This window comes from Chiloscyllium plagiosum, unplaced genomic scaffold, assembly GCF_037043375.1.
Source record: "Chiloscyllium plagiosum isolate Xiang-an unplaced genomic scaffold, Cpla_swu_hap1 HiC_scaffold_13, whole genome shotgun sequence".
In the NCBI taxonomy this organism is placed as follows: Eukaryota; Metazoa; Chordata; class Chondrichthyes; order Orectolobiformes; family Hemiscylliidae; genus Chiloscyllium; species Chiloscyllium plagiosum.
In genome coordinates, this window is record NW_028270151.1 from 64,220,784 (window position 1) to 64,247,522 (window position 26,739).

Consider the following 26,739-nt stretch of genomic DNA (forward strand, 5'->3'; position numbering starts at 1 on the left):
TTAGAAATCCAAGATATCCAGGTTAAACTGGAAGGAAATACAGCAACCAAGATGATTAAAAATAAGCTTCATGTCTGTGTTTGAAAATATTTGACAGTGATTTATTTTCAATAAATGCCCTTAAGAGCCTTAAAAATGATAAGATGGATTGAATATTGTATCAAATTTTTCAAACACAATAAAGTTGTCATTCACTGGATTTTTCCACTCTAACCAGGACCACCCTCTGCACCACTGAATTTGATTTCTAACATCAATGAAACATCTGTGATCCTGGAGTGGAGTCCTCCCCAGAACAATGGAGGCAGGCATGACGTTACCTACAATGTTATCTGTAAGAAATGCACCAATGACCTCAGCCGTTGTCATCCTTGTGGGAGTGGGATTCATTTCATCCCTCAGCAGACTGGTTTGAAGAATACCAAGGTCTCCATCACTGATCTTCAGGCTCACACCAATTACACCTTTGAAGTTTTTGCAGTAAATGGAGTAACAAATTCGAATCCCAGCCATGACCAATCTGCCTTAGTCACTGTCACAACCAACCAAGCAGGTAAGTCTGCGAAATTACTTAATTTTCATAATTGCTGCAGTATTATTTGACATTTTAGCCATTTTGCATTTGAGAAGTATCGCCAGAAGTATTTTCACTGTGCCTGAGGTCACATTAGAAATGTTCAAAACTTAATGGAGTTCTTTATGAAACTTTTTGTGCTCGTTAAGGGGGAAGGCTTTTGATTCAGTACTGAGAAAGCGTGCATCTCTAATCAGGTATTCACTGAGCAACACCAGGCATTCCCTGGCCAGCTAGAGCACAGTGAGATGTACATTAATGTTCTTCATGCACTGTTCCATCAATACATGTCTCTTCCAACCTCAGAGCAATGCCAATTTGACATTGATCCAAACATCCTATTGTGTAACTGGAATGAGATTATTAGTCAGAAACAATTTTGCACAGTTAAATATATTCACAGTTCACAAACTCATTCTATATAGTCCAATAACAAGTAAAGACATTTAACCCATCAATTTGAGCCACATTTAAACCCAGATCAGAAAGACAAAAGGAAATGCAAAAAGTTGCCAGACTCCCAGTTTGACTACATTTTTAAAAGTGAGTTATTTGGTATTCAGTAGAATAATCCTTGACCCATGCATTCAGTAAAGAATCTTAACCTCAATATTATAAATCTTTATGGTGTGGCCAATGATTTGAATTATTAACCAGTAATACTGTTACAGATTCAAGAATAATAATAAATATATTCTCCTAAGGCAGGGAGCATGAACATAAAGTTCTCTTTCTGCTTAAATGAGCCACACTTGAAACCCGCAATTATAGCTTAAACTGTTGGTTTTTTTTCAAGCCTCACTTGAACAAGGACTAAAACTATGAATACATCTAACTGCTTGTTTGTGAAACGCTTCAATGGTTTTCTATCCTCCATTTATAAATTCAAAGCAATGCAGTTACTTTAAATACTATCTCCAAGCATGTCCTGGGAGTACTTCGTGCTTTTCATGGAAGCTCAGTAATGCAAGTATCAATTTTTTATTGATTGTATATTGTCTAGACTGCTCCAGTTACTTGATGTGGTTTACCTTGCAGAGAGTACAGCCAACAGTTATAATTTTAAACAAATTGTTTTGAAAAACAACTGTGCAGAAACAGATTGATCACTTTTTAAAAAAATAAAATCAAGATCGCATTTTTGTGGTAGGGAAATCAATTAGTCGAAAGTTGGATTTTCCTGAAAGGTTCTTTCCAAGGTGCCTAGGCATTACTTCAGTGAAACGAGCATAATTCTGCAATAGTGGCCATCTATCATTCCTGGCATTGAGGTGAAGACTGTGTTTTAATTGTTGGCCTCAGTATAGAGTTGAGTGAATAGCTACTGATAGGATTTTGAGGAAAGATTTTAATCATAGCAGTGATATGCAAAACCTTGGACATCAAGCCTTCTAGAATATTGTAATGCAGATTGAATATTTAACACAAGTATATTATGATTATTGCAGGAAATTAGTTTTCCATTGTTATTTGAGCAACTGGAATGTGAAAACATGATGGTGTTGACTTCTTATAGTTTTCTACCTGCTCACTATACCTATTAAAGGGGGTAACATAGTGAAATTTGAAGTATATGCAGACATGTACCAAGTAATTGATCAATCTGGACTCCAGTGTATTTACCCTTGTAAGAAGACATACAAAATCCTGTCTAGTGTTTCAAGGCCTCAGCAGGAAAATGGGGAATGATTTTCTTCCATTTTTACAGCACTTTGTTAAATGCATTGACAGGAAACTGAACAGTCTTACGCAGAGTTTGACAGTTGCAGGAGTTCAAGGTTTTCTTGGTCAGACTGACCTAAACCTGAATCAGGCTCCAGCATGACTTTCAACAGCTAACTTCAGAGCCAGCCAGTGATGTATCTCCAAATAAAAGTAGGAAGAAATATGAACTGTCTTTATGCTGTTACATTTTTTTCAGGTCAGATTCTGGGAGATAAAAATCTGTGAGACTGCACCTTCATACCGTGACAGAACTTAGTTTTGTATTGTATTGCTGGGGCAAAGATTCTAATCTCTAGAGATCCAAACTGAACAACTGACAGCAAACAAAGTGACTATATTTGGAAGAATAATGCAGTTGTGTAATTTTCTATGTGAAGTGCTTTTTTTCACAGATATTGAATGTTATGACAGTTCAAGTGTTGAGGCGCTGCACTGCATGGAGTAGTACTTTTGTTTTCATGGTATAATTTTGATTAAATGTTAATCTTGTATATCCTTTTGTATTATTTCCTGTAGGTTTGCCCTTCCTCTATTTTCCAAAATATTAAAAGTTAAGGTACATTTGAAAAAGTTAATTTAATTCCATTGTCATCACCATCAAAACTGCCTAGTATCCAAATTCCAATCATCAATGTTAACTGGTTTAAACTAATTGGATTATAGCTATTGAATGGGATTGAATGTCCTGAGTAGCATCTCTTGTGAAGCTAAGGAAATGCAGCTCACAAATATTTTCATCCTTTAGGTGAAATCTTTATTATGGGCAGCTAGTGTGTAAATGTGGAGCTGGTTTAACTTCATGTACTGTATATCACAAATCTGGAGCATAATTGCATATAACATTGTGCAACTTAAGATTAGGTGTCCTTGAGGAAGCAATTCTTGGACTTAACAATAGATGCAGAAACTGGCACGAAACATGGACCATCTGGCAATGTTGTGGATCTCATTTTAGCAAATTGGAAGTTGAACTTTGGTGGGGGGAGTAATTGCACTGTTAGGGATGGAGCAAGTTCCATGGGGTTTAGCAGAAGGAATGGCAATAACCTTTTCCTTTACTGGCTGCCTCTGAACAGGATCCCAAGCGTAAACAGAAGAGTGATCTCAGCCAATGGAAACACAGCTGACATCTGCTTTCACAGTAAATGGATGTGAAGTATTCTTGGCTCTTTACAATGTTTTGTGTAGAATCTATGTTAAAGTTACACTGGTTGTCCCATCATGCACTGCAGTTCAAATGTTGACAGTGTGCTCGAATTTACCTCAGACCAATCCACTGCTGCATGAATTCAAGTCATTTTCATATTCACTGATGGAATCCCAAAGGGTTGAACTTTCTTGTGGTGCTTCCATGTTCCTGTCAGCAATCTGGAGAATGGCCCCTTGGACAAAAACCTTATGTAATTGGACTTGAGACCTAGTTAATAATACAATTTAGCGCTTACTTAGAATATATTTACAGCAGAGTTAGATTTTGATGGACAAGGCCATTAAGGGTTCTGTTAGGGAAAGAAAAGGGTGTCTAGAGGAAGGTGGATTTGAAACCACAACAGCTGTGACCTTGTTGAATGGCAGAACAGGTTCAAAAGCATATGTAGTCCACAAATATGTTCCCATACTTAATGAAAAAATTGAAATAAATAACAATTGATGAAAATTTGCACTTTATGATATTGTGTCTCTGACATCATAGAATTATCTCTAGATGGAGTAAAACTGGAACCAGCACCTTTTCAAGCATTGTGTCATAGAATCAGGTCTACAAATTTTGAGAGAGTACAGGACACGCCTTGTCTGGTAGGAGGCCACAAGCCTGAAGAAATGTAAGGGTCACAAAAATGGTTGTAATTACCAAATAAGCATTCTTTTTACCTGCAAGTGATTTTGACCACTAAAAAATGCTAAGTGTCACTCTCTCTCCTCCAGTAAAATTGTCTTACGGTCAATGTTTAATCTTTCTTCACTCCATTGCCTCATAACTACAACATTCTTTTGGATCATTATAGTTTTTAAATGTTTTGCAAAATTGATTTTGCTGTAGCACATAAGTGCAACAATTGCAATAACAGAGATAAACTGAATATTATGGTAGTTTTCAATAAGTTAATTAAAATTTACTTTGTATAGCTGAATTAGCTTTCTGATCCCTGTATTGATTTTTTTTTGACATTCTATCTTCCAAATAATTGACAGGGAAATGTTAATAAATTTGTAACAGTATTGGAAATGCTTTATGGAGTAAGCTTAATTAACCTAAGGGGAAATCAGGAAGGTCTGTCAAGTAGATACAGCGAAAAGGCCATTTTCAATCCAAAAAATTATTTGTATCAATCAAACAACTTTAGATGCAATGTGGTATGTTATTTTTAACTGTAGCAATGAATACGTTTACTTTATATGCCATTTATATAATATGCTATATAAGGTGTATAAACCTTTTTTTCAACAAACTAGGGAACAAGTTCAATTTAGTGTTTATATACACTTTATAATCCACACTTAATTATAATGATCTAATCTTGGAAATTTGCAGGATGAAGGCAGATTGCAAAATAAGATTTAGCTGCATTTAAATATGCATTGTCAAAGATTAGAATTAGATGAGACACTCCTTAGCATTTTCGCATTGACAAAGCTGTGAAACTGATACAACTACAGGGTGTTTTACTGCATGTTCACGTTGCTGGTATGTTGGTAACAATGGGCATTGTACCATTTGCCAGAGGACTATCCCTCTAATAACAACAGGCACACTTTTTTATTAGCTCACTGTAAACACTGGCACCAACATTATAGAGGTCAGGGAAATTATTTTGCTTTTGTTGGCCTACATGAATCTCCACAGCTATCATCTCTGGGAAATAGCTATAGTCAAACCAGTAATTAGACATGTCCAATGCAAACATAAATTTATGTATTACATCATTGACAGAGCAATTTTGAGGGACAGGGATGGGGTAACTTTGAAAGGAGTGGTGATGCCTGTGCAGTGTGTTTCTGTGTTTAAATCAGGTTACAATTTAGTAGAAGCAGATTCAATAGTATTTTACAACAGGGCATTGGAAAGGAAAATCTTGCAAGGCTATGAGGAAAAAACATTGGAATGCAAATGATTAGATAGCTCTTTCAAACTGTTAGCATGACCACAGTGAGCTGAATGACTGACGGTCTTCTGTGTGTATGGCTGTATGATTCAACAATTTGGGAGCAGAGAGGGGAGGCAAATGTTATGGAAAGAGTTAACTATATACAAGTCAGGAATGTGATGGTATACTTGCTCCATTTTCTTGGAGGGCAATTCAACAAGAAGCTTGATCCCATTTAGGACCAAGCACCCCATACGATTGGTGTCCCAACCACAACCTTCAACATTTGCTTCCTTCACCACCAGTGCACAGTATGAGCAAAGTGTATCTTCTGCAATATGCATTACAGTAATTCACCAAGACCCTTCCAAACCTGTGGCCCCTACACCTTATAAGCGAAAGGACGGCAGTTGCAAGAACGCAATCACCAGCAAGTTCGCCTCCAAGTCAGTAACCATCCCTGACTCGAAACCCTAATGCCATATTTTTCCACTGTGAAATTCCTGGCAGGACCTTTCTGACAGGCCTGTGGGTGAATGTACCCCAGTGACTGCAGTGGTCTAAGAGTGCAACATGCCACCACCTCCTCCAGGGCAATTCATAATAGACAACAAGTGCTGGGAGAAAGTGAGGACTGCAGATGCAGGAGATCAGAGTCGAGAGTGTGGTGCTCGAAAAGCACAGCAGTTCAGGCAGCATTCGAGGAGCAGGAGAATTGACGTTTAGGGCAAGAGTCCTTCGTCAGGAACCTAGCCAGTGATGCCCATGCCTCATGAATAAATGAATAAAAATTCTACAATTAACAGCGTTCAAACAAAGGTTTATTAGAAGTGAAGTTGGACATGGGTGAAGATGCAAAGCATGTGGAATTGCTGTTAACTTGTTCTACATTCCCACCATTATTCAGTTGCGTTGACTTCAGTCTGACTCAATCGGATAGGTCATGTAATGGTCTTTAGTCGATTCCATTGTTCTTGATTAACGCCCATTGAAGAATATGGACTTTCTGTTCATATTGCTAAAACAAAATCCAGCTTTGTGGTCACAGGACTCTACAAAAATATAAGTAGTACTGTTAAGGCTCTAGAAGATTTGTCCATACGGTAAATAAATTGTGCAACTTCTGCTCAAGAGACTCTTCATTTTGATGAATAGAATGAGGGATAGGTTACACATCACCATTTCTAATTCCCAGCTTGGTAAATTAGATAGAGTCAAGGAAGAACAAGAGTCTCCTTACAGTTAGTGAGGAAAACAAAAGGACCAGTGGTGAGAACCAAAATCTCTTCTGTAATAGGACTAAGACTTAAGAATGCTTTACCACAATGCTTTAGTGGTATTATCGCTAGACTATTAATCCAGACACTCAGAAATTGTTTTGGAGAACAGAGGCTCAAATCCTGTCATTGCAGATGAATCTGGAATTAAGACTTTAATGATGACAGTGAAACCATTGTTAATTGTGGGGAAAACCCTATCTGATTCACCAATATACTTTAGGGAAGGAAACTGTCATCCTTATCTTATTTGACCTAAATGTGACTCCAGACACACACCAAAGTGTTGATTCCTCTGGGCAATTAAAGATGGGCACTAAAAGTTGGCCTGGCCAGAAACAAACACTTCTAAGAGTGAATTTTTAAAAACAGCTTCTGACTGCAGTGGCAGAGGTTGGGGTTTTAAAAAAAGAATTTGGACAAAGTTTTAAATTTTTAAAAACTCAGAAATTTTATGATATGCTGTACTTGCAAATACATATGACAAATTTACACTTTAGGCTACTAAACCAAATGTGAAATCTATAATTCATGTTGGGATGCAGGTGTTAGGTGCTAAACTCCCACAAGAATCTTGCACCAAAGCTTAATTTATCAGTGGGAAGCTAGGTTGTGATTATTACAAGACAAAATGAGTCTGAGGACTATCAAAGCTGATTGCAATTCTGCCCTTATTCACTGCCCACATAAGAGTTCTTACTAGCATATGCCACTGGATTGGTATCACAGTAGAAATTCTACAGCAAGTTCTACCCTTTAAAAACTGAGGAGAAATGCTGAAGGCAACAGTAATCCTCCTTACCACTGATCCAGCAAAGGTCTCAAATTTAATTCAAACCTGATCTATTACACAACAGGATTACATCACGTATTATCACATTTACTCACTGTCGAATTGAGGTACATCTCACACTGGTTTTTAAATACAAATTGGAATTGTGTTCAAACATAACAAACCCCACTAATAGTTATTGCTGGTGAATGGTGAGCATCGTCAATGGTTAAAGCTAAAGTCAGTCACCAGAAGATTTGCACTGTCCCCACCCTAACTCCTAACCCACTCCCATTTTAGACCATGCCTTCAGCTAAGTGGTCCCCATATTGTGTAATTCTATTCCTGAAGCCCTAGATTTCTACATTTAGAACCTCTTTCATATATTAAAAAGACCCTTTAAAACCTGTCACTGACCAAATTCTCAGTCCATTTGCTTGACCCTTAATTTTGTTCATTGTGAAGATTGTCAGAAAATTTTTATACACTAATGACATGGCACACATGCAAGAAGCTGTTGCTCTGTCAGCAAGAAGTCAGCCTGGGAAATCAGTCAACTTTAAACTAGGAAATATTTTAAACAAAATCCCTTCCCGATTTCCTTTTGGTTATTGGCAATGAACATTGCTTGGAGAATCAGAACATCTCTGAAACAAATTCTACTTAGCACATGCTGAAAGTAATTAATAATCTTTTGAGCTCACCAACACTTCTTCCTGTGAACAGATCAAGTCGGGCTAGAGCCAGACAATTAGCTCACAGTCAAATTTATCTCATCATACTCTCGTTCCAAATATCTTTGATTTCTTGGTGCATAATGGAAATTTTATTGCCTATAAAAGGCTCTGTGTCATTTGACTGCAAACAGAACAGATGGTGAGATAGTTTCAGGCAAAGAGTAATCACATTTCTCAAAGTACATCGGGCATCATTAAAGAGGGGGGTTACAGAGTTACAAGCTCAATTTCTTTTTCTTTCATCATGCAAAAATGTTTTTGTGTCCAAGTGCTCACAGTTGTAACTATTGTACAACATTTGGTTATATTGCAGAGGGTTCCCCACACCATAGTAAATAAGGGCACACAGGGGGACTGAATTACAAACTTTAACATGTTACACATGTATGCTAAATTATAATTTATTCTTTCATAAATAATATTTACACTGAACATAGAATTTGATTAAATTCTCATACTTTCACCTTTCTTTAATCATAGCTCAATTTTCACAAAAAAATACATTTCTGTAGTAATTTCCAAAACGTTTTTTTAAAGGCAGTAAACAACCTGTGCTAAGCAAACACAGGGAAGAATAAAAGCTGACACATTTGTGTACTAAGTGCACTTCTTGGTGTTCTTAAGAACAAGACATGGCTGGTTGGTTCATTTTGTGTGGACTCTTTTGCATTGGGCATTTGTTAGGGAAATAGTATTAGCAAACTGCCAAAACAGGATTTTCAGCTCTTTTTTTTGCTTCATTGGCTCTGTTGGCTCTATTCCAAAACAGATCTGGCCTTGAATTAGTATTCCTCAGGGAGACATTCCTGATTTTACGATTACTATCCTACATTGGCCAAGTAATTATACCTGATGTAGATAGTGTGGCCGTGCAGAATAGCTGCTTTGCTCATTTCCTGAGACTGAGTGACAGTAAAGACGTTTGCTCTCTGCTCTTGTGGCAATAAAGACATGTTTCCCAGATCCTATGAAAGGTTTAAGGCAAATGTGAAATCAATGATAATCTCTGTATTCTAATAAATCTGTCATTTTAGAGTTTTTTTGTGAACCACAGCTTAAGTTCTTAGAAACGGTTATTTTGTCTAAAGATTACAGATTATTCATACCAACAGAGTGCTGAAATGGGTACTGGTGCTTTGTTGATAAAAGTTTAACCAGAATTGTTTGGACTCCCTGTGGATGACAGTTATTAGCATACCCAATTCATTTAAAGTACAAAACGAAAAGCTGTCCTGTTTGGATTGGCTTACACATTTGAGGTGTGCATGCTGAAACCCAGGTAACAATTCGCTTTTAAAGGTTAACCTGGTTTGCTTGTTTTCACAAGCAGTATTTCTGACCCGATGTGTCCTTTAGCAACCACTTGACCCTGCATACAACAAATAGGAAAACAGGTTAACCAAACAGCCATTAAGGCATTCCACACTTAAAAGATTAAGGAGTTTTAGCCTAATCAGTCCCCATCTGCAGATTTTGGGATGTTTACCTCAAAAAGAGCAAGAAAAAAAGTTTTGAGCTAACTCAAAGCCCCCATCCCATTTCCTGATGCAGTACTACAACAACAATATGTATTTCTATAATGGTTTAAATGTAGCAAAAACATCCTAAGGCATTTAGTTTCAGATGTCACAGAGTTATTATTATTCTTAATTTGAGAATTAGAACCAGGCCCAGGCTTTTCTTTTTACATGATTGAATTGGTAGTTGAAATGAACACTCGTTTTGGAAACAATTGAATTTATTTTATATCTTTAACATTATTTAGAATAATACTCCAAGTCTGGATATTTGGTCATTCTTTCTAGAAATATAAAGTTGGATTTTTACAGCCCTCTGCTGGGCATGTTGTTTCTGCAGAATCTATGATTGATGGATCGACCATTACCTTTCTGCCCACTCCTGACACAGTTATTATAATAAAGTGGGTGGTCAGAGTCAGTATTTCAACCTCTATTTAAAAAAAACATAATGGACAGCTGAGCTTGATAACAAGCCAATTGATCTGGCTATGATGTGTGCCCTGCCATTAACGCAGTTGGTGTGGACATGGGCAGATGAGCAAGAGTGGCAAAGCCACTGTTTTTAAACAACTTTGTTAAACAGGTGGGAATGGAAGTAAACACATTGTTCAGGGTGTTCCCTGTGGTCTTTGGTGGCACTCCATATTGTACCTCCCCACCTGGATTCCAAAACATAGACCCTCCCCAATCCCTCTCCCATCTAAAACACCCTGACCCACCTCTTTCTAGTAGCCATGTCATCGTCATCCCAGTAATTTCCCGCTATCACAGCAGTGCCATCTACTGAGTTCTAGGAGAACAAGAGACGGCAGAGCCAGGTGGCAGGACTTACTTCTTCTGATAAGTAAAAGTCCGCTGGCTGTTCACTAAGACCACTGGTTGCATGCTATCACTGCAAGATTACTTTTTTTAAAAAGTGGCCTGGTTCCAGCTAGTTCACAGTCAACTTTTCTCCATTGTAAGTCTCAACTCGTATTCAGAATACAGTGTTTAAATTCATTAAGGTGTTCAAAACTTCATTTTTTTCCCCTGATTTGAAGCATTTTAGCAAATACAAAGAATGTTCCTGCAATTTAATAGTTAAATGTCATTTTTTGGAATATTGGACTCTGCTGGTTTCCTTTTTTGAAAAAAAATCGACACTGTTCTTCTCCAAAGCCTCAGTTGATAAATAATTTGTCAGCCTTGGCTGAATAGTAGTAGAGTAAATGTTTCCCACATCTACTTTACAGACTGACACAATCTTAAACTGACAGATTAAGATTCATATTTTGGTGGCTCTTTAATGCTGATGTGTTGGGTCCTTTGGCAGTGTATGAAGAACAATGCATTTACCATCAGCTAACCTCACTGAATAAAAGAAAGTACCTTTCAGTTATGACATGAAAAAGCTAAGGTTTACATAAATAAAGATTTATTTGCTGGGCAATTTAATAGTCATCAAATTAAGTAAGAATGGGGTGGCATGGTGACTCAGTGGTTAGCACTGCTCCCTCACAGCAGCATGAATCCGGGTTCAATACCATCTTCAGGTGACTGACTGTGCGGAGTTTGCAAGTTCTCCCTGTGTCTGCATGGTTTCCAATAGGTGCTCCGGTTTCCTCCCAAACATGTCTAGGTTTGGTGGTTTGGCCATGCTAAATTATCCACAGTGTCCAGGGATATGTAGACTCGGTGATTGACCATGTGAAATGCAGGGTTACAGGAATAAGGTAGAGGGGTGGGTCTGGGTGGGATGCTCTTCAGGTGGTCCGTGTGGACTCGATGGGCCAAATGGCCTACTTCTGCACTGTAGGGATGCTGTGATAAAAACAGCAGCATAATCTGGAGTGGTTCTAATAATATTTAGAGATAGCCTTAGGTTTCTCTTTGTACTTTAAATCATCAAAGTACTTCAATCTGTCACTTTTGGAGCTCACCCCACCCCACTCCTGTTGTAAGTCGACAATATGTAACATACAAAGAATCACAGGAGTTAACATAAGATACAGAAGAATGACTAGGGAACACCAGTTAAGCAACATGAAAATTGCTAAAACCAGCTGTTTCTAGCCTTGTGATGTTCAATCACAGTAAAATCCCAAATTGTTGTACACTTTCCAATGTCCCAAGAGGTTCTCAAATTCATTTTTGCTGATCTGTTTTGACGTGATTGATTTGAAAACACAAATGGCAGTGCTTAATTGTTAAAGATAGCCATAACACATTAGAAGTACAGATGACATATTTCGACCAAATCTATTTACTGGAACAGAACAGTGGTTCCAGCAAAATGATCGATGGGTTGTATTTCTTGACTGAAAGGTGCGGTAATAGATTAACTCCTTACTGCTTGGTTTGTAGTCAGTTCAGTTCAATAAATTGCAATTATATTTAGAAATTGAAACATTTCATGAATTTGTGATCTGATTTTAAGCAACATTTTTTCCGACCTTGCTGTTTGATTTTATTTTGCTCAGTTAACATAAAAAAAACACTTACACGGTTAAATAATGAGAGACAGCCCAACACATATTGAAAATGCAGCAGTTCTTTAAAAACGTGTCACCTACAAATTGCTTTCCAGCAGAATGCTTTGTTTTGATATTTAGTTGAGTCGAGGCTGACTCTGAAGGAAATACATGTTTCTCTTGGCAGGCCATAAGTCTTCATTACCCAATTTTAAGAAAATATATTACATTTATTGGAGAGAATTGGCAGAAACAAATCAACAGCACTTTGCTTGGTAGAAGTACATTTTAATACTGGAATGCAAAAGCCGCTTGAAGATTGTCTGAAATTGAAAATAATGTCATTTCCGTTTAGCAAATGAACTGCTGCTGTGCATAATATAAACTGAATGCTTTCCAGCTCATCGTTACAGTAAAGTTAACTTGAGCTCCAATTATGTTTCCAACTAAATGAAATAACACTGTTTTTGCAAAGTTCCAACCTAAATAATGCTGGTTCTGAAAACTATGTCTCATGGTGCATAACCCATAGTTTCAATTAAAGTGTCATTGAAGTGAATAACCTAAGCTATATTTGAAGTGAAGTGTTATCTGCTGTTTAAATCCACTGTTAGAGACGAAAAAAAAAACTGCAGATGCTGGAATCAAAAGTAGACCAGCAGGAGGCTGGAGGAACACAGCAAGCCAGGCAGCATCAGGAGTTGAAGAAGTCGAAGTTTCAGATATAAAGAAAGATTATTCCTGAAGAAGGGTTGTACCTGAAACGTGGAGTTCTCCATCTCTTGATGCTGGCTGGCTTGCTTGCTGTGTTCCTCCTGCTTGTCTATTTTAAATCCACTGAACTATAAGGTGAGTCTGCTTGAAATAACACAAGCCTGTGTAGCTTTAGAACATAGAACAATACAACACAGAACAGGCCCTTCGGCCCACGATGTTGTGCCGAACATTTGTCCTAACTTAAGCACCCATCCATGTACCTATCCAATTGCCACTTAAAGTTCGCCAATGATTCTGACTCTGCCACTCCCACAGGCAGCGCATTCCACGCCCCCACCACTCTCTGGGTAAAGAACCTACCCCTGACATCTCCCCTATACCTTCCACCCTTCACCTTAAATTTATGTCTCCTTGTAACACTCTGTTGTACCCGAGGAAAAAGTTTCTGATTGTCTACTCTATCTATTCCCCTGATCATCTTATACACCTCTATCAAGTCACCCCTCATCCTTCTCCGTTCCAAAGAGAAAAGGCCTAGCACGCTCAACCTATCCTCGTACAACCTATTCTCCATTCCAGGCAACATCCTGGTAAATCTTCTCTGCACCCTCTCCAAAGCTTCCACATCTTTCCTAAAGTGAGGCGACCAGAACTGCACACAGTACTCCAACTGTGGCCTAACCAAAGTCCTGTACAGCTGTAACATCACTTCATGACTCTTGACTTCAATCCCTCTGCTAATGAACGCTAATAAACCATAGGCCTTCTTACAAGCTCTACCCATCTTAGTGGCAACTTTCAAAGATCTATGAACATAGACCCCAAGATCCCTCTGCTCCTCCACCTTACTAAGAACCCTACCGTTAACCCTGTATTCCGCATTCTTATTTGCCCTTCCAAAATGGACAACCTCACACTTGGCAGGGTTGAACTCCATCTGCCACTCCTCAGCCCAGCTCTGCACTCTGCATCATATCTAAGTCCCTTTGCAGCCGACAACAGCCCTCCTCACTATCCACAACTCCACCAATCTTCGTATCATCTGCAAATTTACTGACCCACCCTTCGACTCCCTCTTCCAAGTCATTAATAAAAATTACAAACAGCAGAGGACCCAGAACTGATCCCTGCGGAACTCCACTTGTAACTGGGCTCCAGGCTGAATATTTACCATCTACTACCACTCTCTGACTTCGACCGGTTAGTCAGTTTTCTATCCAACTGGCCAAATTTCCCTCTATCCCATGCCTCCTGACTTTCCGCATAAGCCTACCATGGGTACCTTATCAAATGCCTTACTAAAATCCATGTATACTACATCCACTGCTCTACCCTCATCCACATGCTTGGTCACCTCCTCAAGGAATTCAATAAGACTTGTAAGGCAAGACCTACCCCTCTCAAATCCGTGCTGGCTGTCCCTAATCAAGCAGTGTCTTTCCAGATACTCATAAATCCTATCCCTCAGTACCCTTTCCATTACTTTGCCTACCACCGAAGTAAGACTAACTGGCCTGTAATTCCCGGGGTTATCCCTATTCCCTTTTTTGAACAGGGGCACAACATTCGCCACTCTCCAGTCCCCTGGTACCACCCCTGTTGACAGTGAAGACAAAAAGACCATTGCCAACGGCTCTGCAATTTCCTCTCTTGCTTCCCACATAATCCTTGGATATATCCCGTCAGGCCCGGGGGACTTGTCTATCCTCAAGTTATTCAAAATGTCCAACACATCTTCCTTCCTAACAAGTATCTCCTCTAGCTTACCAGTCCATTTCACACTCTCCTCTTCAACAATACGGTCCCTCTCGTTTGTAAATACTGAAGAAAAGTACTCATTCAAGACCTCACTTATCTCTTCCGACTCAATACACAGTCTCCCACTACTGTCCTTGATCGGACCTACCCTCGTTCTCGTCATTCTCATGTTTCTCACATATGCATAAAATGCCTTGGGGTTATCCTTGATCCTATCCGCCAAAGATTTTTCACGCCCTCTCTTAGCTCTCCTAATCCCTTTCTTCAGCTCCCTTCTGGCAATCCTGTATCCCTCCAATGCTTTGTCTGAACCTTGTTTCCTCAACCTTGTGTAAGCCCCCTTCTTCCTCTTTACAAGACATTCAACCTCCCTCGTCAACCAAGGTTCCCTCACACGACCATCTCTTTCCTGCCTGACAGGTACATACATATCAAGGACACATTGTATCTGTTCCTTGAAAAAGTTCCACATTTCCACGACATACTTCCCTGACAGCCTATGCTCCCAACTTATGCTCCTCAGATCCTCTCTTACAGCATCGTATTTACCCTTCCCCCAATTGTAAAACCTACCCTGTTGCACGCACCTATCTCTCTCCATAACCAAGGTGAAAGTCACAGAATTGTGGTCACCATCACCAAAATGTTCACCCACTAACAAGCCCATCACTTGTCCCGATTCGGTACCAAGTACCAAATCCAATATGGCCTCCTCTCTGGTCAGGCAATCTACATACTGAGTTAGAAAAGCTTCCTCTACACACTGCACAAACACCGCCCCATCCAATCTACTTGATCTAAAGAGCTTCCAATCAATGTTTGGGAAGTTGAAATCATCCATGACTACTACCCTGTGGCTTCTGCACCTTTCCAAAATCTGTTTCCCAATCTGTTTCTCCACATCTCTGCTGCTATTGGGGGGCCTATAGTAAACACCCAACAAGGTGACTGCACCTTTCCTATTTCTGACTTCAGCCCATACTACCTCCAAAGGCAGATCCCTCTCGAACAGCCGTTATACCATTTCTAATTAGCAACGCCACCCCCCCCCCTCCTTTTTTACCACCCTCCCTAATCTTACTGAAACATCTGTAACCAGGAACCTCCAACAACCTTTCCTGTCCCTCTTCTATCCATGTTTCCGTGATGGCCACAACATCGTAGTCCCAGGTACCGATCCACGCCTTAAGTTCACCCACCTTATTTCTGATACTCCTTGCATTGAAGTATACACATTTGAGCCTATCTCTGTGTCCGCAAGTACTCCCTGTCAGTGCTACCTTCTCCACAGCCTCCCTACATTCTTGGACATCCTGACAAACAGCTAGCCTACTTGCTGGACTACAAGTCTGGATCCCATCCCCCTGCCAAATTAGTTTAAACCCCCCCGAAGAGTGCTAGCAAACCTACCCCCCAGGATATTGGTGCCCTTCTGGTTCAGGTGCAACCCGTCCTGCTTGTACAGGTCCCATCTTCCCCAGAATGCAGTCCAATTGTCCAAATACCTGAAGCCCTCCCTCCTACACCATCCTTGCAGCCACGTGTTCAACTGCACTCTCTCCCTATTCCTTGCCTCACTGTCACGTGGCACCGGCAACAATCCAGAGATGGCGACTCTGTCCGTCCTAGCTTTTAGCTTCCAGCTAACTCTCTGAGCTCCTGAATGACCTCCCCACCCCTCTTCCTACAAATGTCGTTGGTGCCAACGTGCACCACGACATCTGGCTGCACAACCTCCCCCTTAAGGATTTTGAAGACACGCTCCGAGACGTCTCGGACCCTGGCACCCGGGAGGCAACAAACCATCCGAGAGTATCGCCCATGTCCACAGAACCGCCTGTCCGTCCCTCTAACTAAAGAGTCTCCTATAACTAGCGCTCTCCTCCTCTCCCCCTTTCCCTTCTGAGCCTCAGAGCCGGACCTCGTGCCAGAGACCCGGTCACTGCAGCGTACCCCTGCTAGGCCGTCCCCCCCAACAGTATCCAAAGCGGTATACTTATTGTTGAGGGGAACAACCACAGGGGATCCCTGCACTGCCTGCTTCCTCCCCTTCCCACCTCTAACTGTTACCCAGCTACCTCTGTTCTCTGGCGTAACTATGTCCCTGTAGCTTCTATCTATCACCCTCTCAGCCTCTCGAATAATCCTCAGTTCATCCAACTCCAGTTCCAGTTCCCTAACTCGTTCTGTGAGGAGCAGGATCCATCTGCATTTCCTGCAGATGAAGTCGGCAGGAGTATCGGTGGTCACCCCTACCTCAAACATCCTGCAGGAGGAACATTCCACTGCCTGCGCTGCCATTACTCTACACTTCGTCGCCAAAACAAGAACACTGAGTAGCTTACCTGTGGACTTTAAAGCTAGGTTAGAGGAGGAGGATGGGAGGGAGGCCCTACATTTGAGCCTATCTCTGTGTCCGCAAGTACTCCCTGTCAGTGCTACCTTCTCCACAGCCTATGTAGGGCCTGGGGTCTAGAACACACCCACTCAAATATCTTTACCTGTCCTAAGACTCAAATTTAGATCAAAAAAAAGTTTGATGCTGGAAATATTGCCCCAAAGTTCAGGGCCTATCCACTTCTTTCTGCCATATCATGAGTAGGTTTTGCTGGGATTCAACGTCCAGAACCATTCAGTGACCATTTGTGAGATCTCCCATGTTCCCATAAAGGCAGTCTGGTTGCCAGCTGTCCACTGTTGCCAGTGGTTTTACCATGGCAACAGAAACTATCTTTAACCATAAAAACGAAAACAAACAGTAATCTAAGTGTGTTCCAGAATTTAAAAGTGAATTATTATACATTTGGCTTTATTCGTTCACAAGCAATAAGGAGCCAGCTTTTGCAACTATTTCTATCTTATTTTGGTTTATTTAATGGATCACCAAAAGAATTGTGGATGCTGTAATTCAGAAACAAAAACAGAAACCTCTGGAAAAGCTCAGTGGGTCTGTCAGCTTCTGGTTCAGAGAAGTCAGAGTTAATGTTTTGGTTCCGGTCCAGTTCTGAGGAAGGGTCACCAGACCCGAAATGTTAACTCTGGTTACTCTTCCCATATACTGCCGGACCTGCTGAGCTTTTCCAGCAACGTTTGCTTTTATGTCTTTAATGGATCTGTTGTTTTATTTCTATACTTTAGTTTCTTAGGTAACTTCAGCTGGTTCTGATTCTTGGATACCTTGAAAATTGCATAATAGAATTTGCCACACAGAACAAAGCTGTTCTTCAGTACTGGAAATGCTGGGGTTCAGGTCAGGAGGACAGCAATAAAACTATTGAGGGGTGCAGAATAGCAGGTCATTGAGGAATTGAATCTAGTCAAAGAGTTTGTTCACATCTGGACAGAGTGGAAGAGCATTGGACACAACAAAGTGAAAATTCCAAGGCTGTGCTACATTTTGTTGAAATGAAACACTGGAATGGTATGTTCCAGCCAGCAGCTAATCATCGCATACCATCACCCGAGATTTTACTTCAGACCATCTCAGGGCAGATTTCTTGCAAGACATAGGGAGTACAACATAGGCAGTGGCAGCGGTTGTTGGTGGGGATGGAGGGGGGCGGGGGGTGCATTTTCGCTATAAGCAGTTGCAAACACAGATTTCAATGCCTCATTTTTTTACATTTGATTTCTTCTGGATCAATTTTACTCCCCCCTCCCCTCTCCAGGCTTTGACTTTTGACTGAAGTGTGAGATTCTGGGTACTACACTTTAACTAAGTGGCTATTTTTCAGCAGTGAAATTCAAACATGAAGTTGTCACAGACAGGCCTTACCAGTTCCAGCATATATCATGTGCTAATGAACAAGATTTGGGAATGGAAATTGATTTTCCTTTCTCTAAAGCAGGATATTTCTGTTGTTGTTATAGATGAAATAAATGTTTGCTTGATAGCTCTCCACCAAAGTACGTGGTGATAGTTCTCAACTTGAAAATTTATAAGTACATTGGTAATGGTACTCCCAGCTTAGAAAATATTGTCTGAAACATAACAAAAGTTACAGATTTCTATTGCTATTTGTAGTGTGAATCCTGTTGATTAACTTAACATTTGCTTAGTTAGACTACTGTTTTTTCACCACCGTGCTTTTGATAAGACTGTGTCAAGAATATTTGGTTTAGGAAGCTCTGACAATTGCTCTCTGTTTACTTCAGTCTGGAAGTAGATGAACTTTGGTCAACTCGGAGAAATTGAATTCAATGCCAGCATGCTTTTGATGAAAAAAACTGAGGCTCTTAGACTAATGTTGGTCAATCTCTGTTCATCAATACGTCTAGTGATTCTGACAAGTAACAGCAAAGGCTAAACCTCTTCTGACCAGGAGAAATCAATTTGCAATCAATGAAAATTCATTTGCATGAGCTACAGAAAGCCATGTTGATGAATTAACCTGTGAATGGGATTCTTGTATGGACCACATTCTTTAAAGTAGGGCTCTTGGCACATAGTAATAGTGACCCTACCTCTGGACCAGGATGTCCAGGCTTAAATTCCACCGATCCTGAGGGTGTGTCATAATATTGCCTGATCAAGTTGATTAAAAATAATAACATTCTTAAAAGCACAGCATGTCAGTTCCTCCTTTAATGCAGCACCAGCATTCTGTTCCCTTATTAATTCCTGATATCAACATCTTTAGGTATGTACAAAGATTCACAAATCACAAAACATTTCGGGAAACGACAATGTGATGTGGAGTTTACAAGTTAATCTTTTCATTATCAAGCCTGTCTGGAAACCTGCCCATACAATAAAATAAGTTTTATACACATTTGTTGTAATGAAATTATTTACTTTTAAAAATTAAATTCCTCCACAATGATTAGAGTGTATAAAGGATTAGTTGTATCAAGGGTGTTTTTCTTTATAAGTTGGTTAACTGGTGCATTTATTCCACACAGCTCCATCTTCAGTTGGTCTAATACAAGCAAAGGAAATAACAAGACATGGGGTTACATTGGTTTGGCCAGAACCTGAGCGGCCAAATGGTGTAATTCTAGAATACGAGATCAAGTACTATGAAAAGGTCAGTGGCGATCAACACGTGAAAGGATTTGGAGGTGCCGGTGTTGGACTGGGGGTGTACAAAGTTAAAAATCACAGAACAGCAGGGCTTCCGAATAAACCTGTTGGCCTGTAACCTGGTGTTGTGTGATTTTAAACATGTGAAACTGTCTACATTATAGAGAAACATCAAATAATACAGAGCAGAAGGGGGCTTCCTGGCCCATCAAAGCTCTTTCGTACTTGCACATCTAAGATCTCCGGCCCTTCTAAATGTTTTTTTTTCCCGTTCAAAGTTCTTGTTAACATCAAGGGAGAGTTAAACTTAATAACAAATGTAGCATCTAACAATACATTGCTGTTTAATAAAGTCACCTCTACCATTTGTGATTCCATTATAAACTGCAGGTTGTGTCAGTAAACTTCCAACTGGTATTTACAATATAATAGCTCTTCACTTGAAAAACTCCAGTAATGTAGATTTCTTACAGCTGCCTTTTCTGCATTGTCCATTCTATACATCTTGTAAAATCAGTCTTTACAGAGACCGTGTCTTCTATTTGGCTTTGTCTTTATGAATGGAGCACTAACAAGCACACTGAGCAGTAAACACAGGACATCCCCTTTCTTCTCTAATGTGCGCATATCCTGAAGGCAAAACTAGAGTCTTTTATTCTCGATGTGAGTACCAGCTCATTGTTTTAACTGTTTCCCTTCTAACACAGTGATTTATATTTTTATGCAGGATCAGAATGAACGCAGTTACAGAATTGTTAAAACTCTCTCAAGGAACACAGAAATCAAGGGTCTGAACCCCTTAACAGCCTACATGTTTCATGTTCGTGCACGAACTGCTGCAGGATATGGCGATTTCAGTGCCCCATTTCAGTTTATAACAAATTCAGGTATTAAGCAGTTCAGAACTCATTTCTGTCAGTTTCATTGATATTCTTCAGCGATTTTGAAATTTAGATTTAAACATATTTGTTGAATCAAGTAGAGTATAGATGTGTGGACAGCATCCACTCAACCCTTGCTTAAAAACCTGATTACCATATGTAACCCAAGGCAATGAATGCCAGCTGGTTATTCAGCTATGCAAGCATCACAGCTGAAGCTATAACTGCCAGCAGCAGACTTGGATTTTCTGGCAGGGATTTGTAAATAGCTAATGGTAGCCGAACTATTGCTGATTTGTTCTCATCTCTTTAACTGACGGAGTTCAAGACTGACCTTAACATTCTACCCTTGCTCTGGATGAGATCAGTTTTGCTTAATATAATAGGTCAGATTTAACCTCTAACAGATGAGGACATTCATTTCTCAGCAGGAGGACCTAAAATAATAATGTTAGTTCAGTTCAATTTCTAACATCAGGGCACCTGTATAGATTAAAAGGAAGTGTTTCCATAATTAATGTTTTACTTTGTGTGCCCTATGATGAGATCTGTCTATTAAGAAACTCCTGTACCTTTCTCTGTTTGTTCCCAGCTCCGTCAGCTATCATTGGGGATGGTGCCAGCCCGACTGTGTTGCTTGTGTCTGTGGCTGGCAGTGCAGTTCTACTGGTGATTCTGATCTCAGCCTTCATTATAAGCAGGAGGTAAGACATTATTCTTTACAAGCAGGGAGCAAAAGATCTACTGCAGCTGGAAATTCAGATCTACCATAGAATTGAAGGCGGACACCTTCACATTCACTATGCAAAAGCCCTTTCCCTCCCTCTCAAGCAGCAGAGAAAATATACATTCCCATGGGCCTTGTGAACTGAGCCTGGATTCAGTGGCTTTGCTTCTTGCTCAGTTTCTCAGAGCCATCTTCTTTAAGTGGTATTATAAATGAGGGAGAGCTCTGGGAGGCCATTATATCACCACTGCTCCTGAATTGGAATTCAAAGCAAAAGTGCCTTTAATCAATACTGAAAAACATACTTATTGGCACTATTGCTCAAAAGTTGCCTGAGATCCCACCTCACAATTTAAAGGATGTTTGAATCTCTGGACATTTTCAAAGCTTAAAAGTAAACACTATATTGTGGCAGTCCAGTAATACAGTACCAATCAAAATAAACCATGGAGGGAGGTGAATAGAAAAACATGACAAGATCTGGTATGTTTGAGATCATCTTGACTCACGTCAGAGCATGAAAACTACATTGCACCAATGGGAACAGCTGTGAAAGATCTAGGGTGTTTCCACATGGGGTGCTCATTGTCTGGTCTCTGTTAGAAAGCTGATCTGAACCAGAAAAGCTTAAAGATACTAAATTGGAAGCAACCATTTGCCATAGGATTACAATCCGGTGATCTTTCTTGAAAGATATTACTGCATAAATTTGGAGAATTTGTCTGTGTTTGCCCATTGTTTCCCTTTCACTTCAGTTATGACCAGTTTTTCATGTATGAGTGTCATAGAGTCACAGAGATGTACAGCATGGAAACAGACCCATCAGTCCAACATGTCCACGCCGACCAGATATCCCAACCCAATCTAGTCCCACCTGCCATCACCCAGCCCATATCCCTCCAAACCTTTCCTATTCATATACCCATCCAAATGCCTCTTAAATGTTGCAACTGTACCAGTCTCCACCACTTCCTCTGGCAGCTCATTCCATACACGTACCACTCTCTGTGTGAAAAGGTTGCCCCTTAGGTCTCTTTTATATCTTTCCCCTCTCACCCTAAACCTATGCCGTCTAGTTCTGGACTCCCCGACCCCAGGGAAAAGACTTTGTCTATTTATTCTATCCATGCCCCTCATAATTTTGAAAACCTCTATAAGGTCACCCCTCAGCCCCCGATGCTCCAGGGAAATTAGCCCCAGCCTGTTCAGCCTCTCCCTATTGCTCAAATCCTCCAACCCTGGCAACATCCTTGTAAATCGTTTTTGAACCCTTTCAAGTTTCACAACATCTTTCCGATAGGAAGGAGACCAGAATTGCATGCAATATTCCAATGTCCCAAACAATGTCCTGTATAGCCGCAACGTGACCTCCTAACGCCTGTACTCAATACTCTGACCAATAAAAGAAAGCATACCAAACGCCTTCTTCACTCTCCTATCTACCTGTGACTTCACTTTGAAGGAGCTATGAACCTGCACTCCAAGGTCTCTTTATTCAGCAACACTCCCTAGGACCTTACCGTTAAGTGTGTAAGTCCTGCTAAGATTTTCTTTCCCAAAATGCAGCACCTCGCATTTATCTGAATTGAACTCCATCTGCCACTTCTCAGCCCATTGGCCCATCTGGTCCAGATCCTGTTGTAATCTGAGGTAATCCTCTTCGCTGTCCACTACACCTCCAATTTTGGTGTCATCTGTAAACTTACTAACTGTACCTCTTATGCTTGCATCCAAATCATTTATGTAAATAACAAAATGTAGAGGACCCAGCACCGATCCTTGTGGCACTTCACTGGTCACAGGCCTCCAGTCTGAAAAACAACTCTCCACCACCACCACCACCTTTGAGCCAGTTCTGTATCCAAATGGCTAGTTATCCCTGTATTCCATGAGATCTAACCTTTCTAATCAGTCTCCCATGGGGAACCATGTCACACGCCTTACTGAGGTCCATATAGATCACATCTACTGCTCTGCCCTCATCAATCTTCTTTGTTACTTCAGAAAACTCAATCAAGTTTGTGAGACGTGATTTCCCATGCAAAAAGTCATGTTGGCTATCCCTAATCAGTCCTTACCTTTCCATATACATGTACATCCTGTCCCTCAGGATTCCCTCCAACAACTTGCCCACCACTGAGGTCAGACTCACTGGTCTATAGTTCCCTGGCTTGTCTTTACCGCCCTTCTTAAACAGTGGCACTACGTTTGCCAACCTCCAGTCTTCCGGCACCTCACCTGTGACTATCGATGATACAAATATCTCAGCAAGAGGCCCAGCAATCACTTCTCTAGCTTCCCACAGAGTTCTCGGGTACACCTAATCAGGTCCTGGGGATTTATCCACCTTTAATGGTTTCAAGACATCCAGCACTTCCTCCTCTGTAATCTGGACATTTTGCAAGGTGTCATCATCTATTTTCCTACAGTCTATATCTTCCATATCCTTTTCCACAGTAAATACTGATGCAAAATATTAATTTAGTATCTCCCCCATTTTCTGTGGCTCCACACAAAGGCTGCCTTGCTGATCTTTGAGGGGCCCTATTCTCTCCCTAGTTACCCTTTTGTCCTTAAATATATTTGTAAAAACCCATTGGATTCTCCTTAATTCTATTTGCCAAAGCTATCTCATGTCCCCTTTTTACCCTCCTGATTTCCCTCTTAAGTATACTCCTACTTACTTTATGATTCTTCTAAGGATTCACTCGATCTATCCTGTCTATACCTGACATATGCATCCTTCCTTTTCCTTAACCAAACCCTCAATTTCTTTAGTCATCCAGCATTCCCTATACCTACCAGCCTTCCCTTTCACCCTGACAGGAATATACTTTCTCTGGATTCTTGTTATCTCATTTCTGTAGGCTACCCATTTTCCAGCCTTTCCTCTACATGCGAACATCTGCCTCCAACCAACTTTCGAAAGTTCTTGCCTAATACCGTCAAAATTGGCATTTCTCCAATTTAGAACTTCAACTTTTAGATCTGGTCTATCCTTTTCCATCACTTATTTTAAAACGAATAGAATTATGGTCGCTGACCCCAAAGTGCTCCCCCACTGACACCTCAGTCACCTGCCCTGCCTTATTTCCCAAGAGTAGGTCAAGTTTTGCACCTTCTCTAGTCGGTACACCCACATACTGAATCAGAAAATTGTCTTGTATGCACTTAAGAAATTCCTCTCCATCTAAACCTTTAACACTATGGCAGTCCCAGTCGATGTTTGGAAAGTTAAAATCCCCTACCATAACCACCCTATTATTCTTACAGATAGCTGAGATCTCCTTACAAGTTTGTTTCTCAATTTCCCTCTGACCACCCAAATAACTTCCGTGGATGTATTTCCAGGAATATCGTCCCTCAGCACAGCTGTAATGCTATCCCTTATCAAAAATGCTGCTCCCCCTCCTCTCTTGCCTCCCTTTCTATCCTTCCTGTAGCATTTGTATCCTGGAACATTAAGCTGCCAGTCCTGCTCATTCCTGAGCCATGTTTCTGTAATTGCTATGATATCCCAGTCCTATGTTCCTAACCATGCCCTGAATTCATCTGCCTTCCCTGTTAGGCCCCTTGTATTGAAATAAATGCAGTTTAATTTATTAGTCCTACCTTGACTGTTTGAGTCACTTCTGTTCTCAACTGTACCAGTTTCAGATTGATCTCTTTCCTCACTATCTCCCTGGGTCCCTCCTCCGCGCCCTTTCCCCCCCCCCCGACACCTTACTAGTTTAAATCCTCCCAAGCAGTTCTAGCAAATTTCCCTGCCAGTATATTAGTCGCCTTCTAATTTAGGTGCAATCCATCCTCCTTGTACAGATCACTTCTATCCCAAAAGAGATTCCAATGATCCAAAAATGTGAATCCTTCTTCCAAACACCAGCTCCTCAGTCATGCATTTATCTGCTCTATCCTCCTATTCCTGCCCTCACTAGCTCATAGCACTGGGAGTAATCCAGATATTACTACCCTTGAGGACCTCCTTTTTAAATTTCTGCCTAACTCTCTGTAATCTCCCTTCAGAGTCTCAACCTTTTCCCTTCCATTGTCGTTGGTTCCAATGTGGACAATGACCTCCTGCTGGCCCCTCTCTCCCGTGAGAACATTCTGCACCCTCTGAGACATCCTTGATCCTGGCACCAGGGAAACAACACACCATTCTGCTTTTTCTCTGCTGGCCACAGAAACGTCTGTCTGTACCTCTGACTACAGAATCCCCTAACACAATTGATCTCTTGGAAGCCGACGTACCCCTCGTTGCATTAGAGCCAGTCTCAATACCAGAAATTTGGCTGTTCGTGCTACATTCCCCTGAGAATCCATCGCCCCCTACATTTTCCAAAACAGCATACCTGTTTGAAATGGGTATATCCACAAAGACTCCTGCACTAGCTGCCTACCTCTCTTACTCTTCCAGAAGTTAACCCATCTATGTGACTGTATCTGAGACTTTCCCCCCCTTTCTATAACTGCCATCCATCACATACTGTTGCTGTTGCAAATTCCTCATCGCTTCTATCTGTCTCTCCAACCAATCCACTTGCTCTGATAAGATTCGCATCCAACAGAATTTATGGCAGATATAATCTGCAATAACCCTTAAACTGTCTTTAAACTCCCACATCTGACAAGAAATACATATCACTGTATCAATTTATGAATCATGGCGTGGAAGTCATCTTGGATGGTGGGGCTAAATCACAGAAGTTCTATGACCTTGGAGGAAGCAATTCAGGCCACCGGCTCTTCAAATAAGTATCATTACCTTGTGCCAATCTCCCTTTTTTTATCCCCCAATATCCTTGCACATCACTATTTCTATCCAATAGGTAAAGTGTTTTCTGTCACATCAAATTTGCTCCTTTTGCAAATCAGTTCAAATCTATGTCCTCACATGTTTGTTCCTTTTACCGAAAACACCAGTTTCTCCCTATCCACTCAACCGAGTCCAGTACTGATTTTGAAAACTTCCATCAGATTTCCTCTGAGCTGCCTTCTTTCAAAAGAGAACAGTCCCAACTTTTTCAATCGATCCTTGTAACTAAAGTTCTTCATCCCTGGAACCACTCTTGTAAGCCACTTGTCCACTCCAATGTATTCACACCCTGTAAATAATGTGGCACCCAGTGCTACTACTACACACTACTCCAGCTGAGGTCTAACAAGTGTCTCATACAAGTTCAACATCACCTCCTTGTTCTTTCATTTGATAGCCTATGAGTAAAGCTGAAGACATTCTTTTAGTAGCTGCTGTCTCCACCTATATTGCCAACTTCAATGATCTGTGCACGTATACACGGGCCCCTTTACTCCTGCATTCCCTTTGGACTTGTACCCCCATTATATTACCAGTCATTGTTGTTCTTACCAAAATGCATATGTGACAGTAGATTTAGCCTTAGCCTGATCATCATCTCTATTGATGTAAAGTGGTTGTTGGTTGGTTTAAGTGTGTGATGTGGCATTGCCTCATGTGTGATGTAAAAAGGAGA

At 40.6% G+C, this 26,739-nt stretch overlaps 1 protein-coding gene across 2 annotated transcripts in view; it reads left to right on the forward strand.

The window, feature by feature from the left end:
• Positions 1 to 26,739, forward strand: part of epha4a (eph receptor A4a) — a 110,479-nt gene that overhangs the window by 58,611 nt on the left and 25,129 nt on the right. For both annotated transcript variants that reach the window (XM_043702045.2, XM_043702044.2), the window contains exons 5-8: positions 218 to 553; positions 19,519 to 19,643; positions 20,367 to 20,526; positions 21,113 to 21,224. In XM_043702045.2, coding sequence (XP_043557980.1) covers positions 218 to 553; positions 19,519 to 19,643; positions 20,367 to 20,526; positions 21,113 to 21,224 — 733 coding nt within the window. The remainder of the gene's footprint in view (positions 1 to 217; positions 554 to 19,518; positions 19,644 to 20,366; positions 20,527 to 21,112; positions 21,225 to 26,739) is intronic.